Below are 16432 nucleotides of genomic sequence, written 5' to 3'. Positions count from 1 at the left end.
TCCCTCAAATCAAATTTTGACTTTAAAAAAAAAAAAATTGTTCCATTTGGCTTTGGCTTGAGAAAGTACCACTTTGTTAAAAGCACCTTAACTTTTTCATCCCTTTTGTCCAATTCTCTTTGATGGTTAGTTTACTTGACTCATATATTTTTTTTTTATTAGCTTCAGCCCCTAAAAAAATCAAGAATTATTTAAATATCTTCTTTCTCTGAAAACAGGTTATCTCCCCTCCTGTAGCCATCTATCTCTGTGCAGTCAAGGGGAGTCAGCAGAACCAGGGGGCAAAAGAAAAGTGCACTAGAGGACAGGAGCAGATGCCCCTTGGAATTCAATAAGGACCTTGCCCCCATCCTTAAAATGGCCTCTGGCTGGCCAGTTCTCTCATATAGTTACTGATGTAAAGTGAGGGTGCTCCCCCAAAAAAATGATTAGTGCCCTGTAATTAAACTTTCCTATGGCTGTTAATGCACAGAGGAATCTCTAATCTGGACCACTGGCTTGGCTGAACTGCCATTTTCCCAGCCCTCCTCCTCTTGCCTCAGGCTCATTTTTCCACTTGGCCCCCTCCCTCTCAGCTTTCCGGCACTTAGTCACCATTAGAGTTTGACTGCATTCCCGGGTGCATGACCTATTTTAAACAAAAACAATACAACACGCACCCGCAGTTAGCTATCTGGCCCCTTAAAATCTTGGCAAGTGAGTCCAGAGGGACAGAAATCAATCCAGGCAGTTATCTAGAATGCCCTTTCATTTCCCCTCTCCTTGCTCACACCCCAAAACCAAAAGCAAATAAATAAACCTAGTCTGAAGAATAATGGCTAGGGGGAAGGGAGGAGAACTGTGAGTATATCAGAGAGATCTTAAATCTACATAATCTCTAAGATCAGAAAACTCGTAGAACATGGGTCAATTTCCCTCCCTGCCTCATCTTGAAGCCCCATTCCCCCTTGATGCCACCGCCACTGCCTAACTGCATGACTGGCATGACTGTTATAAACCGAACTGCCTGCTGACTTGGAACTCAAGGAAGGAGAGTGCAAATGTAGATCAGGAAGGAGGCACGGTGCCAGGGAGGGGGCAAAGACTATGAAAAATGATTATTTGGGGGCTTGAGATTGTAACATCATTTCTTTATTTCTTTAAAACTTCTTCTCATGGAAGCAGATTTTCCCTCTATTACCAGTACCTACCAGTTCTATCAATACTAAGAATTGGGTTATATAAGTATTTAAGCAGTCATTTATATTTCTACTACATTAAATCTGCCAACAGCCTCAGCAGCAGAGGTCTACAATTAAGGTTCTAAAAATATCAACGAAAAAATCATTCAATCAGATACTAACCATTCTTCCAAGGAGCAGCCCCAACCCTAAGGTGAAGTGAAACTGTAGGAAACATGCCAGCATGAGAACAGGACCATGCAGAGTATGGCATGGAGCTGACGGGGTTGACCCACACCTCCCCTCAAAGGGCCCCACTTTATCCATCAAACTCACACGCAATGCCCCACACTATGCAACTGGACTACAGCCAAGCCTCTCTTCCACATTCATTCCTTACCCAAACCCTCCCCTACACTGCCAACACCAACCTACTCAGTCCCTGACAAAGCTTGCGTCCCTTCAGGGACTAGTCAAATTCACCCACTCTTTAAAACCCATCTGAAGCCTCTACTTCTCTGACTCCTGCAAACATTCCTCTCCATGTTGTCTGAACTCAGATTGGGCCCACCATAAACCCAGGCATCACTAACCTTCACAGCTATGTGTCTTATTTTTTTAATTCAGTCATGAGTTCCACCTGATCAAGTCTTAAACCGTTTCTAAAAGGAGCTCTCAACCAGCATTCTGCAGAGCAATGGTACATGAGGAAAACCAGACTCTGTGTGCCATCAGATTTTAAACACTTTATAGAATATATTTTTTCATTCAACAATCCAAACTTTTAGGAGAATTTCTAGAAGACACAGTGTGACCCATGATACAATTTGTTACAAATAAGATGATCACAGGTTTGTAGGAATACTATGAACTTTACCTCAAAAAGATGTAAGGGAACAATGGCAATAAATAGTTCTATTCAAACAATAAATATCCAGAGGAACAACTGAGGAGCGTAAGTTTTTGTGGTTTTGTTTTTTTTTTTTTTTGCAGTACTGGGGCTTGAACTCTGGGCCTACACCTTGAGCCACTCCACCAGCCCCCTTTGTGTGGATAGGGTCTTGTGAACTATTTGCCCAGTTTGGCTTCAAATCATGATCCTCTGGATCTCTGCCTCCTGAGTAGCTAGGACTACATGCGTGGTCCACCAGTACCCAGCTGAGTGTAAATAATGTTGGACAGGGTTTTCAGTTTTCTAAAACTTGCTTTTTTTAAAAAGAAAGGAGAGCCAGGTGTGGTGGTGGTGCTTAGTAACTCCTTAAGCAAGAGTCTATGATTCTCCCTTCAGCAAGTCACGCTTCCAACACCTGTAGCTCCAAAGACTTATCCTAAAAAGGAATACTGTCAACATATCACATCTTCATCACCAGTGGCTCATGTCTGTACTCCTAACTACTCAGGAGGCAGAGATAAGAAGGATCAAGGTTCAAAGTCAGCCTAGGCAAATAGTTCGTGAGAACCTATCTCGAAAATACCTAACACAAAAAGGGCTGGTAGAGTGGCTTAAGGTGTAGGCCCTGAGTTCAAGCCCCCAATACCACAAAAAAAAAAAAAAATTCAATCTAAGCAAGCCACAGTAGCTCATGCCTATAACCCCAACTACTTAAGGTGGCAGAGATTAGGAGATCAAGGTTCAAGGCTAGCTCAGGTAAAAAGTTACTGAGACCCCCCCCCCATCTCAATCAATAAGCTAAAGCATGGTGATGGGAGGCCACAGGTAGGAGGATATTGTCTGAGACCAGCTCTGGGCAAAAAAAACATGAGACCTTACCTGAAAAATAACTAAATCAAAAAAGGGCTGGGGGCTGGGCATTGGTGACTCAAGCCTGTAACCTAGCTACTTGGGAGGCTGAGATCAGCCAGCCCAGACAATTAGTCTACAAGACTCCATCTCTAAAATAACCAGACCAAAATGGATTGGAGTGTGGCTCAAGTGGCAAAGTACTTGCCTAACAAGCACAAGGCCCTGAGTTCAAACCCCAGTTCACCATCCTCCCCCCAAAAAAAGAGAAAAAAAATCAACTTAAGCCTCCAAATTCTTATGCTACAGAGGCTCAAGGGAAGGAATCCAAGCATTTTTAGTAAATTTTTTTTTTTGTGGGACTGGGGTTTGAACTCAGGACTCTGTGCTTGCAAAGCAGGCACTCTATCACTTGAGCCACATCGCCAGTGCCTAACAAGAGTGTTTAGTAAATTTTATTTTTGTAAGCATTTTTTTTTGTTTTCTTTCTTTTTTTTTTTTTCAGTACTGGGGATTGAACCCAGAACCCAGGGCTTCACTCTACCACTTGAGTCATGTACTCAGCCTTTTTTGTTTTTTGTTTTTTCAGATAGTGTGTTTGCCTAGGCTGACCTGAAACTGGCAATCCTCCTGCTTCCCAAGTAACTGGGATTTCAGAAGTGTGCCACCATACCCGGCCAGATAAAATATCTTAATAAGGCAGACAAATATCAAAGCTGTCCAAAGTAGTTTCAGAAGCATAACCTAGGTCCTTAGGTGTGGGAGCTTAGGATTTACAGTTGAGCCATGTTCACCTTCATTTCTTCCTACCATTGGTCAGGTTCTATAATTTGCAAGGTACTGTGTGTTCTGCAAAATATTAAGCAAGAGGAAAAATTTATGGTCAAAACAGTTTGGACAAAGCTGGTTGAAACAAAATTAAATAGGTCCCTGTATTATGGGACTTCTCAGTGCCCTGAATTTGCCAATGGGCACTGTGGTCCCCAAGAGAGGGGATACAGTCACACAGCATTTACTGCTAAGACAGCACTTTCTGAGAATAAACAACAGCAAGAAAGAAGCCACTATTTTGTGAGTGTGTGTGTGTGTGTGTGTGTGTGTGTGTGTGTGAGAACAGGCCTCCCTCCAAGTCATGAATTAGGTACAATTCAACTCAGAGGGAGACTTTCTTCTCTTACCTTCAGAATGACTTTTCCCTGGATTCCACATCTGAAATGTGAGGAATAATTACACTACTCTGCTTCCTAGGGTTTGTTTTTTATTGTTTTTAATCTTAAAGCTGTATTCCATATTAATCACCCAAACAGGGTCTGAACCCAAATGGCAGACTTCAAAATCCCTGGTGTTCTCCCAGCCTAGATGAAGGGATGGAAAGAACATAAGCCAGATGCCACCAACCAGTATTCGCATCTCCAGTTTCTAGGCCACTACAATGAAGTCAAACTGGGTTTTCCCCAGAACACACTTCTGGAGGGGGCCCCCTCCTTGAGCACATACTATCCAAGTCTGAATCTTAATTCACCTTTTCAATATGGACATTCTAAAGGAAATTCAAAGAAATTGGAGGTCAAAGCTGGGACAACAGGGAAGAAAGAAAAAGAAGCACTAAGATTATTTCCCTTTTACTAAAGAGAGGAACTCATTACAGTTAGTAAGTAGGGGAAATGCCATTCCTTTCAGTGAACTAGCTTTCCAGGAAAAGTATCTCAATATATTTACTCTAAAACAATTTAATTTCCCTGTCCCATCACCTGCCACCCCATTCCCATCCCCCTCAAAACCCCACAGATTGTGGATTTCCTCTCATTCTTGGCAGAGTTACCAGAAGAAATATAATACCCCCTTCGCACTGCTCCCAACAGCTGCTGGAACAAGAGGAGGGAGTTTGGGGTATCCCTCCAAAGCTGCCTCTAAAAATGACCATTCCCCCTTCCAAACCACATAGCCAGTGAGCATAAGACTTCTCTTTCTCTACTTTCAGGGGGACCACAAAGACAACAGTGTCCCCAGCCCAAAATACCTGTCTCCAACTCATCTGTTTTCCTCAGTTTAGTCAAAGTTGAAGCCACCACTCTATTTCTTCCCTGGCATGGACTTCTAGAAACAGTTCTCTACTACTTCGTAAGATTAGTTTTTTTTTTTAATTTCTTTGTTTAATCCACCAATTTGAGGCTTCCTATCAAACTCCTACTCAATGTAATTCTGTTGCCTCTGCCCACCTGTTCCCATGCTGCACACACAAACCTCCTTCAAACTGAGACTTGAAAACAAAAGTCTAGAAATAAATTCAGGTGTGGCTCCCCTAAACCCCGAGCCTTTACCCCTTGCCTGGTGTCATCATACACTAATGCTCTTCAACTTTGTCAAAAAAAAGCTCCATCCCCAGGCAACAGAAAGACATCCAGCGAGCCTTTCCAGCCTCTCAGCTGAGACCACCAACAAAGAAGTTCACGAATGTCAACTGGGGCACAGGCAATCTCTCCTTGCTGAGGAGAAACTGGAAGAACGTCCAGCATCATTCCCCAAAGGTGACGGCTGGAGTTGAGTGAAGACCGTGAAAACTGTACAAGAGTCAGGGGAGAAAATATAATGTAAGGAATGGTTTGGAATCAGGGGTAGGAGAAGGCGGAGGGATGAACTGGCTGACCCCAAATGTCTTTTCCATCTCTAACTCCTATGATTCTTTGACCTCCAATTTTGTGCTGCGGACAAGGAATGGAAAGTCAACAGACATGGTGATGTTTTGAAAGAGCCTGGCAGTCTGCTCTTGTCATTTAGTGGCCTTTGTATGTATTTTTTAAGGTGTCTCCAAGCCCTGTCTTCATTTCACAGTTGTCACCTTTCTCAGCAATTTGAGCTCATGTCAAATACCAAAAAAGAAAGAATGTGCTGGCAATTAATTGCGGACTAAAGAGGGGTTTGCACAGGGCCCATTGGGTGGCCCAGACTTCCAGGGAAGGCAATGTGGACAGTCTGGAGAAAATGAAGAACTGACTCAAAGGTTGAGACAAGGCAGCCAACCCACTAACAAGAGGTCAATTCTTTCTCCAGATAGTCTCACACTCAGTTTTAGACAAAGTTTGAGTATTCATGAGTCAGGATTCATACACATATTCTTATTAGGCACAACTATCTTGCTTCCATTGATTACAATTGAGATCCATTCAAATCTGACCAAGACTGCAGAATAGAAAGGACTTTGTCTGATGGTTGATACACCTGAGAAAAATTCTGAAAAATCAGTATCTATAGATATGGAGCAGGTGATGGAGGAATATGTCAATTTTCACTAAAAACTCAAAACCCAATTTTCTCTTTTTTCTTCCTCATCTTAATTTTCAAAATCTACCAGAACCTGGCCTCAAGAAGAGTTTACCTAAGTTTCTCCCAGTTCTATAGTTAAGAGTTAGGATCAAAAATAATCCAATTCCAGGGTTAAACCAGAGTTAAGGTTAAGTTGTTACATAAAGGTAATTCTTTTCTATGTCAAACACTCAAAAATAATTAAAAAAAAAAAAAAAACCTGTATGTTTCCTCAGTAACCTGTCAGTTGAATTTCAGCAGCTCACAAAAACTTTACCATGATGAAGCTTCTAGACACAGAAACCTAAAAGTATGGAGTACTGAAATGCTTTCAGAGATCTCTTTCACCTTGCAGAAAGACTTTGGGTTTCTCCGTGTTTCTGCCTAGAAAGCAAGAAATCCAACCCCTATCATTCAAATGTTAGGAGACTGGAAAGTACACTGGCAGCTTCTTCATTCCTGCAGCCTACAAGGAGAAGGCACTTCCGCTCTTCCAGTCTGCATTTGAAGGTGGTGACTGCACTAGACCATTTCCTGCTTCCACAGATGTATTGTTTTATTTATTGTGAACATAAAAACTGGACCCTACTTTTATTAACTCACAAAGCCATTAAAAATAAGGTCTTTTCAAAAGGGCTGAAGACAATATATCTATCTGAAACCTTTCTGTGAACTAGGAACAAGTGACTTTCCTCCCTAGGTGAAGCAGAAAAGGGAAGGAGAAAGCCTAAGCTACTTTCAGTTGCTACTTGTTTTCTGAAATCACAGTTTAGGACTTAAATATGACCAGTCAGCAATGCCCTCTCCATTCAGAGTTAGGACAGGAAACTGTATGCTTTTTTTTTTTTTTGGGGGGGGGGGTCTTAGGTGCAAACATTTTAAAACAAACAAACACACTCTACTTATCTGTATCTATCTCACCACTCTGAACGTTAATCATCACTGAAATAGATACCCCCATCCCTCAGCCTCAAAGAGCTCCAAGGATCTGCCAAAGGAATGAGCATGCATGCCAGGGCAAACACCTCAGAAGTCCCAATCCCAAAACCCTATTGTTAATCCCAGGCAAATCTACTACAAGCAAATGCAAAAGCACCCAGGTACTACTCTCAGGATATTTAAAATAAAATTCCTGTTTGAAATATGTAGCACTTAAATAGGGAGAAAAAGGATCAAATAAGCTTTCTTTAACATAGAAATGGCAAAGGTATTTTTGCAATTTTTTTGCACTGGGATTGAACTCAGGGCCTCTTGCTTGCTAGGAAGGGCTCTACCACTTGAGCCACACCCCTGTAGGCAAAGATATTTTGGGCACAATATGTTTGGGCCCGGATATGGTTTTTTCTTTCCTTTCTTTTCTCTTGTTAATTTTCATATGAGTACCTCTGTTCTTCCCTTCATACTGCCTACTTCTAACGTCCAGCCTGCATCATACACTGACAAAACTGAATTCCACTGTTTGGTTACTGTACACTGAACTAGGTTAGTTTTTTCCCCCAACTCTTTAGGGAAAAACAAGACTGCTATATGAAACACTGCCTTGATTTTTTATTATAATATTCAAGATATTTCTATTCCCCCAGGCATCATAAAGCCTTCAAACAAAACCAATTTGCAAACTTTGTGCTCCCTTAAAAAAAAAAAAACAACTCAGGATACCTATTACTGTTGACTGTTTGGGCAAGAGGGCTAAAGGGAAGCAAATTATTTGTTTGTAGTTTTTAAGTGACTCAAATGCCTTCAAGCACAAGTATAAGACCATTAACAAATCACAAGGAATCAAAGCAGTTCATCTTATTCAACAAAGCTATGATCAGTTAGGAAGAGACAAAACTGAACAGGGCTTGCCCTGGGCCGGAAGGTCAGTAAACCTTAGCAGTTTGTATTCCTGAGAATCAGGAGGCTCTTAAGCAGCAAGTGCAAGGTTCTGCTGTCATGTTTGTGAAAACATTCAGAACAGGTGAGAGAAACTAAATTGTGTGTGCATGTGTGTATTTTCTCCCTCCTCCTATCTTTAGGCCACACTTCCATGTCAAACCACGCTCAATTTTGCCCCATATAGACTGACTAAAAGTCAAAAAATTAAAAAGTTCTGTTTTACAACAATTTACCTAGTGCCTACTAGTCCTAGGTAGTCACTGTCCTAGCTAGCACTCCACATTTAGACCTCATTTTACTGGGCAATATTATTCTCACTTTTTTTTTTTTTTTTTTTTTGGTGGTACTGGGGTTTGAACTCAGGGCCTGCACCTTAAGCCACTCCATCAGCCCTTTTTTTGTGATGGTTTTTTTCGAAATAGGATCTTGCAAACCATTTGCCCAGGCTGGCTTTGAACCTCGGTCCTTCTGATCTCTGCCTCCTGAGTAGCTAGGATTATAGGCAGGAGCCACCAGCACCCAGCTCTCACTCTTTATAGATACTAATACTCAGAGCCAGTAAGGTTATATGGCTTCTGACAAAATCAAATTCTGTGCCGTGCTTATAAAAACATATCCCAGGGATAGAGGTGCAGCTCAAGAGGTAGAGCACCTGTCTAGCAAGCACGAAATCCTGAGTTCAAACCCCAGTACCACCAAAAAACAAAACTAAATTAAAAACAAACAAAAAGCATCCCACTGACCTAGTCTGCAGTGAATTTGCCCATAGCATGGGCAACAGTCACATGCTATCCAAACTGCACTTTGGCCCAGGTTCCCTGATGCCCTAAGAAAACTGGAGTGCAAGTTTCCTCCCCCCAGGAATGACAACCACCTCTCTTTGTGGCTTATTAAGTCCCTGCAGCTGTCCAGAAGTAGACCACACTGGAAAACACTCTCTGCCAGCTGTAACATACAGAACTTCTTCCCTCAACCCAGAAAACCGAGCAGTGACTCTGCTCTTTATCAAATGCTATGGCAAAACAACTCGCCGGGAAGACGAGTGACACCTCACACTAGGACACACGCAAGGAATCAAAACACACATGTCTATTAATAGTAAAGCCATAATATCATTTGGCAGTCTCAAAACACTTTACACTATAAACTTGTTTTCATTTTGTTGTTATCATTTCCACTATCTCTCTTTCAAGGGATTTGAAAGGGAAAGAAAAATAAACATCAATTCTTTCATTCATTCATTCATTCAATCACTGCAAAGAGTGAGAGATCAAAGCCAGACTCTGCCTTGGTAGGCTGAGATTACAGTCATTTTTGCTAACTTCTCTTATAGGTCAACTGATAATATTCTGTGAAAGAGTTCCTCTGATAAGAGGAGGAAAAAATACTATTTTTACAGTTAACAAGACTGTCTACTCCCCAAAAATCTCAAGGAATCAAAAAAGAAAAATCCCAATGAATCATTATCATCAACAAAATCATACTAGAATAGAGTTAAGCAAAATGAAGAGGTTCAAAAACGTGCAAAAGAATTATAGTAATTTTGTACATCGATCATTCCCTACTGGAAAATACACTGAAAAAGAGGTTGCATTTGCAATAGAAACAAAATACATCAGATGCTTAGCAACACATAAGGATAAGTTTAACAAAAGACATGTAAGAACTTTATAGCAAAAACCACAGTCCTTAAAAAGGCACAGAAGTTTTCTGGTGGAAAATTGAGAAGTAGAAACATGACACACACACATATAAATCAAATAGGTATAATCTAACCCTAACAGACATAAGACTATCAAAAAGCAAAAGCAAGGGGTTGGAGATTTAGCTCAGTGGAAGAGCGCTTGCCTGGCAAGTGTAAGGCCCTGAGTTCGGTCCCCAGCACCGGAAAAAAAAGGAAAAAAAAAAAAAAAAGCAAGCTAGGGGCATGGCTCAAGGGATCAGGCACCTATAAGCATGTGGCCTTAAATTCAAACTCCAGCGCTGCCCCCTCCCAAGCACCAATATTTAAAATAGTATGCAAATGAAAAGATCTATCAGTACAATAAAATTCAGAGTTTAAATATAGATTGAACATACATATATACATATGTGTGTACATATGTCTAACCTTAATACATAGAAAACCAAGCAGTCCAAAACAAAGGGAAAGAGAAGAATTTTTTAACAAAATATGTAATAACTAAGCAACTATTTAGGGGAAAAACAAGTAAATTCATCTCTTTGCATAAAAAAAAAAAGGTTATGTTGATGAAAATGTTAACTATTTAAAAAACAAATTCTAGGTCAGGCACTGGTGGCTCACGCCTGTAATCCTAGCTTCCAGGAAGGTAGGGATCGGGAGGCTCGAAGTTCAAGGCCAGCCCGGGCAAATAGTTCAGGAGACCCTATCTCAAAAAAACTCATCACAAAAAATGGCTGGTGGAGTGGCTTAAGGTGTAGGCCCTAAGTTCAAACCCCAGTACTGCAAAAAAGCAAAAAAAAATGAATAATGTTATAAGAAAATTAGTTGTAATCAAAGAGAGAATTTATCAGGTCTGTGAAAGAATTATAAATTTCTCAGCTTCGAGGGCTGGAGGAGTGGCTCAAGTGGCAAAGCCCTGAGTTCAAAGCACAGTACCATTCTCAGCTTTGGGGGGAAAAAGAGGGAATGCTGGGTGCTGGTGGCTCATGCTTGTATTCCTAGCTACTCAGACGGCACAGATCAGGAGGATGGAGGTGGAAGCCACCCTGGGCAAGTAGTTCACAAGACACTATCTTGAAAATACTCAACACAAAAAAGGGCTGATGGAGTGGCTCAAGCTGTAGAGCACCTGCCTAGCAAGTGTGAGGCCCTGAGTTCAAACCCCATTATTGTCAAAAAAAAATGGGGGAAAAAAATCACAAGACTGGCTTCTAACAGTAAAAACAACTGCCTGAGAAAAAATATTTACATCAAAGATGACAGACTGGAGTATAAAACTTAAGACCCACTAAGATTCCAAATATAAGAAAAACATCAAGACCCCAGTGAAAAATGGATAGAGTAGGAAGAGATAATGTGACAGGTGAAACAAGCATGGGAAAATATTTCTTCTAGTCAGAGGTAAAGGAGATGCAAAATAACACAACTCTGACATACCATTATATACCCACTAAAACACCAAAGATTTTTTAAAATTCTCACATGAAATTGCTTCATTCTTTACTGTTGTACTGCAACTTGGCCCAACACCTTTGCAACCATAACCTTTGATCCAATAATGCCTATCTCGAGGCACTAATTTAAAAAAAAAAAAGTATAGTATGGTTTGTGACGTCGTAAAGCTGTTACCCAAAACGTGTTGCACTGCTCGTTATGCACCTATTCTGTTAGGATCAGTAAGATTGCGACTGGTAGAGGGGACGTACTCGAAGAAAAGTCTTAATGGAAATACTTAAGAAGAGGTGATGGCACAGATATTTATGTTTTAAAAAAAAAAAGTTTCTTTGATGTTATTCCACTGTATTACAATCAGGTAGAATAGGGTGCGATCTGAAAGCTTTTATTTCCCCAATTCATACTTTTCCTTCCTTCCCATTTAACTGCTTAAATGATTGGGGAAAGGTTTTCATTCACAGGTCTCAGCACTACCAAAAACAGACCAAACTACAATACCCTGGGCATGGCCTGGACCTAAAGCAGACTCCTGCCTCAAGCAGGTACCTTTTCTGAGTCCTTTGCCTGTATCAAGTCATAAACTAGAACTAAGGGCTTTCTCTTTTAGGATCTGAGCCCTGAAGCCTAACAGCCTTTAGAAAAGAGTAGGGAGGCCAAAAGTCCACAAAAGCACTGACAGTCCTCTTCGTGGACCTGAGCTGGAGGAGTGGTCCAAAGCACGTCGACCACAGACCGCAGCGTGGCTGCTCTGGGCTCAGGAACAGGGCAAACCTCTGCGAAGGGAGCTAAGATGGTTACAGACTGAGGGGCCGCCCACAGGGAGGGATGCTTTTGGAGGCTTCCTCAAACCCGGGTCTTGGAGAGTCGAGCACTGGGATCCCCGAGGGTGCTCGGGGAGGGGTTTCGGCGGAGGCCGGTGTGGGCCTTGGAATTCGGGGTGTGACAGTGCCCTGGGCCGACCAGGCCGCGGCGCCCCGCCCTTTCCCGGGACGCTGGCCGGCCCGGGGCGGGGGGCGGGCGGCGAGCGGGCGCTTACAGGTCGGTGCCGAGCCGCGTGAAGCCGGAGTTGAGCGAGGCCCGGGCTATCCGGCGCCACAGCAGGTCACAGCTGGTGAAGCGCCGCAGCCAGCGGCACACCTGGGCCAGGCGGCCGAGGGCCCGCACGTCCAGGTAGGAGCAGATGAGCAGCAGCAGCTCCTCCGGCAGGCGCCACAGAGCCGGCCCCGCCGCGGGGCGAGCGGCCGCCTCCCCCTCGGCCGCCGCCGCCGCCATGGCCGCTCCGGTCCCCGCGAGGCCGCCCCACGCTTGAGCCCCTCGTCCCTGCGCTCTCCCCGGCCTGCCATCGTCCCGCCGACCAGTCCGGACCCTCCGTTCCTCCTCCTGGCCATCGTCGCTCCCTTGGGCCGCCCTCCCGGCCCCTACGCTACCCTCATCTCGCTTCACGGTGCTTGTCGCTCCATCTTCCGCGCTCCCTCCTCCGCCTCCTTCCCGCCCCGGGCCTGCCCTAGCTCCTTCCTCAGCTCCCGGCCCCGCCGCCGGCTTCGCCCGCTGCGGCCCTGGCTTCCCTTCCGCCCCGCTTCCTCTTCCGCCTTGCCCTGCGTCCGCTTTCCCCTTCCCCTTCCTTCGCTTCCCCCGCACGACCCTAGCGTCCTGCAGTTTCCTCGCCTCCCCGCCCTCGCCCTCGCCCTCGCCCGGCCCACGGTTCCCGGGGGGACCCGGGCGGCCCTGGCTGCCCATGAGCGGCCGCGGGGCCGGCCCGACGCGTAGCCGAGCCACCGCCCCGGGAGGAGGCGACACCATGTCGGACCGGGTCACATGGGGCGGCGCGGGCCGAGGCCTGGGCCCGCCCCTCACACCTGCGGCTGTGGAGCCACTTCGGGGCGCTGGCACCCCCATCCCTTGGGCCGTCAGGAGCTGCTGGTGGAAGCACATGCCTTCTTCATTCAACAACCTTGATGCAACGCTTGCCCGAAGGCCCCTCCTAAGGCCACAAGAAGAGCCTCCACCTTCAGGAAGCCTCAAGTCACAGTCCCTGCCCTCAAGAAGCATGTCGTTGGGTGGCTTTCTCACCCAGGGAATTTTCCTCTTCCCCAGATGTTGCTCCTGTCCACAGGCCACATACCAGAGTACTAGGAAACTGCAAGCCCTGGAAGTTTGCAGGTCCTTTTGTCTGAGTTCTAACACAGGATATGAACCTGACTACTTAGATACACGTGAGAGGTTGCAATCTACTGGATCGATAACTCCCAATACTTCACGTGTCAGGAAATGGTTGAGCTAGGGCTTCTTATTAGTCACCACCCAATTGCAAGTTGATTCTCTAAGATCACCCTAAATCCATTGGAGTCACAGGACACCATTCTCAATGGAGAGCTACTGAGGTTGATATAACCCATCTTAACACCCGTTTACAGGGAGCAAAAATGAGTGAGAAATCAATCCTGAAAATTACTCAACACCTAGCAGAGCCAAGGAGAGAGAAGGGAAGCCACCATGATGTATTACATACACATTACAATATGCAGAAGCATCCTGTAACAAGGTCAGACCGGAATCTGGCTTTGCCCTAGATTCTTTTTGATCTTAACAAAACAACAACAAAAAAACCCACCTATCTTGGCCTTTTAGTGTTCTCAGTCTATAGTGGAGATAATGCCTCTGCCTTACTTTCGAAGGATAAATGAGATGATCCCTATAAAATGCTTTGAACTTCTCTGAGAAAATTCTCAATAATAGTTACAGGTCAAATCCTGTTAGAAACACAGGCACATACAAACTCCCAAAAATACAACAAAGGCTTTGTGCAGAAAATTTCACGTTGCAAGCCACGGTTTATTAAAAAGAATATTTGGTATATTTCAGTACAGCTAAAGAATTTAAACAATCCCTTGGAGATCATTATAAAGAAATGTATTCCCAGGTATTATACTGTTATTGAAGTAGGAATACTGAAAATTGAGGTAACTATCATCAATTTGACATTTACATATTTTCTTAGGTTTGTGTACTGTGAGCCACTGGAGGAGGACAGATATTAATATAGTATATGATTCCTGCATTCCGTGTTCAAACTTATGTAGACACATTGAACTATTTTTTTTAGCCCTTTGTTTACACAAAGTAATGTTGAGTAGTTCATCCTTGTTGATTGTACATAGTGTTTAGTGAAGGCCTTGAAGGCACAAAAAAATAGTGAACTCAATAAATAATCAGGATTAAAATCTGCAAACAAATACAATTTATCCTTTTTCCATATTGTTTTTATTGATGGAGAAATTAAACCATCATTAGAAATAACAAATTGTAGACCAGTGATGGCACACACCCATAATCCTAGCATTCAGGAGACTGAAGCAGATCAATTGCCAGTTCAAGGCCAACCTGGGCTACATAGGGAGAACATGTCTCAAAAATAAAAATTAAGTTGGGCACCAGTGGCTCACACCTGTAATCCTAGCTACTCAGGAGGCAGAGATAGGAGGATCGCAGATTGAAGCGAACCCAGTCAAATAGTTCATGAGCCCCTATCTCAAAAAGAACCCATCACAAAAATGGGCTTGTGGAGTGGCTCTAGGTATAGGCTTTGACCACACACACAAAAAAAAGTCACCAAGATCTGCTCTATATTTATATGAATCCACCGTCTTTGCCATATTCAAAAATAAAACATTTTTATTTCATATGAAACTATTTCAAGCAAGCGCTGATTAAAAATAGTTACTTTATGCAGAACAGACTGGAAGGAAATAAAAAATGCTAGAAATGGTTGCCTATGAGAGGTGAAATTATGGGTAGTTCTAGTTGCTGCTGCTTTATACTTTTCTGCATTTTCTAAGTTTTCTGCAGTGACTATGTATTACATTGATAATCTTTTTTGGGTTTGTTCTTTTTTTTTTTTTTTTTTTTAATTGGGGTTTGAACTCAGGGCCTACACCTTGAGCCACTCCACCAGCCTCTTTTTTTGTGTGATTGATGTTTTTGAGATAGGGTCTCATAGACTATTTGCCTGGGCTGGCTTCGAACCTCAATCCTCCTGATCTCTGCCTCCTGAGTAGCTAAGATTGCAGGCATGACCAATAATAATTTTTTAAAGGAAAAAAAAAAAGATATTTACAGCCCGAATGTAAAAAAAAAAAAAATTCAATTAAGCTGTTGTGGTTTTTGTTTTGTTTCTATTTATTTGTGGTAATGGGCTTTAAACTCAGGACTTTGCTCTTGCTAGGCAGACACTCTACGACTTGAGCACACCTGCAGCCCAGTTAAGCTGTTTTGTTGTTTTGGTGCTGAGAATGAACTCAGGGTTTTGCACAATGCTAAACACGTGCTCTACCACTGATCTACACCCCCTCATTTTAATATTTTAAAAGTTCATTTTGCAGATCTCCCATGCAGAAGAATTCGAAATAATTTATGTAGATACTTCACTCTCAAGGAGGTGGAGCTTAACTCCCTAGTAGGTAAAGGATGCACTTAGTGACTTCCTTCCAAAGAGTACAATATGGAAGGGAGAGGGGTAATTTTACAGTGGAGAAGTCTGAAAAGCACTACTTCAGTCAGGTGATCAAGGTCAACAATGATAAGTCAAGTTGATAGTAAGTACCCTTGAGGCTGGGGAAGTAGCTCAATGATGGAGCATTTGCTTAACATACTCAAGGCCCTGGATTTGATTCACCCCAGCACTGCAAAAGAATAAGATAAGTACTATTGGTATGGAGTAATGGAAATGATGCTTTAGCTCTATTGTCTTCCTCCCCAGAACCCCTAATGGCAGTTTAGTGATGAGAAAAAACATCACAAAAATCCCAATTGGGAGACATTCTACAAAACAATTGACCAGAAATCCCAAAAAATCTTAAGATTATCAAAAACAAGGAAAGTCTGAAAAACTATCACTGGCAAGAAGAGCCAAAGGAGACATAATGGACTAAATGTAATGTGGTATCTTAGACAGGATTCTGGAGCAGAAAAGAACAGAATATTAAAGTTTTTATAAAGTTAATTTTAGCCTTTTGTTTTCTTCACAGAAAAGTCTTTGCAAAAACTGACTGTCATAGCTGGGTGCTGGTGACTCACACTTGTAATCCTAGCTATTCAGGAAGGAGAGATTAGAAGATCATCATTCTAAGCCAGCCCGGGCAAATAGTTCGAGAGACCCTATTTCAAAAAAATCCATCACAAAAAATGGGGCTGGTGGAGTGGCTCAAGGTGTAG

General features: G+C 43.0%; 1 protein-coding gene across 5 annotated transcripts in view; it reads right to left on the bottom strand.

Moving 5' to 3' along the window:
* Fbxw4 (F-box and WD repeat domain containing 4) overlaps positions 1-13040 on the bottom strand; it is an 82887-nt gene extending 69847 nt beyond the window's left edge. For 2 of the 5 annotated variants that reach the window (XM_074078468.1, XM_074078467.1), the window contains exon 1: positions 12258-13036. In XM_074078468.1, the coding sequence (XP_073934569.1) occupies positions 12258-13021 (764 nt within the window). In that variant the 5' untranslated portion in view covers positions 13022-13036. Of the gene's footprint in view, positions 1-12257 lie in introns of all 5 variants that reach the window. The other 3 variants (XM_074078466.1, XM_020171240.2, XM_074078469.1) reach the window with 3 other exon arrangements.
* Between the last annotated feature and the right edge of the window lie 3392 nt (positions 13041-16432).

This window comes from Castor canadensis, chromosome 7, assembly GCF_047511655.1.
Source record: "Castor canadensis chromosome 7, mCasCan1.hap1v2, whole genome shotgun sequence".
Taxonomy (NCBI): domain Eukaryota; kingdom Metazoa; phylum Chordata; class Mammalia; order Rodentia; family Castoridae; genus Castor; species Castor canadensis.
This window is presented reverse-complemented; position numbering and strand designations above follow the sequence as displayed.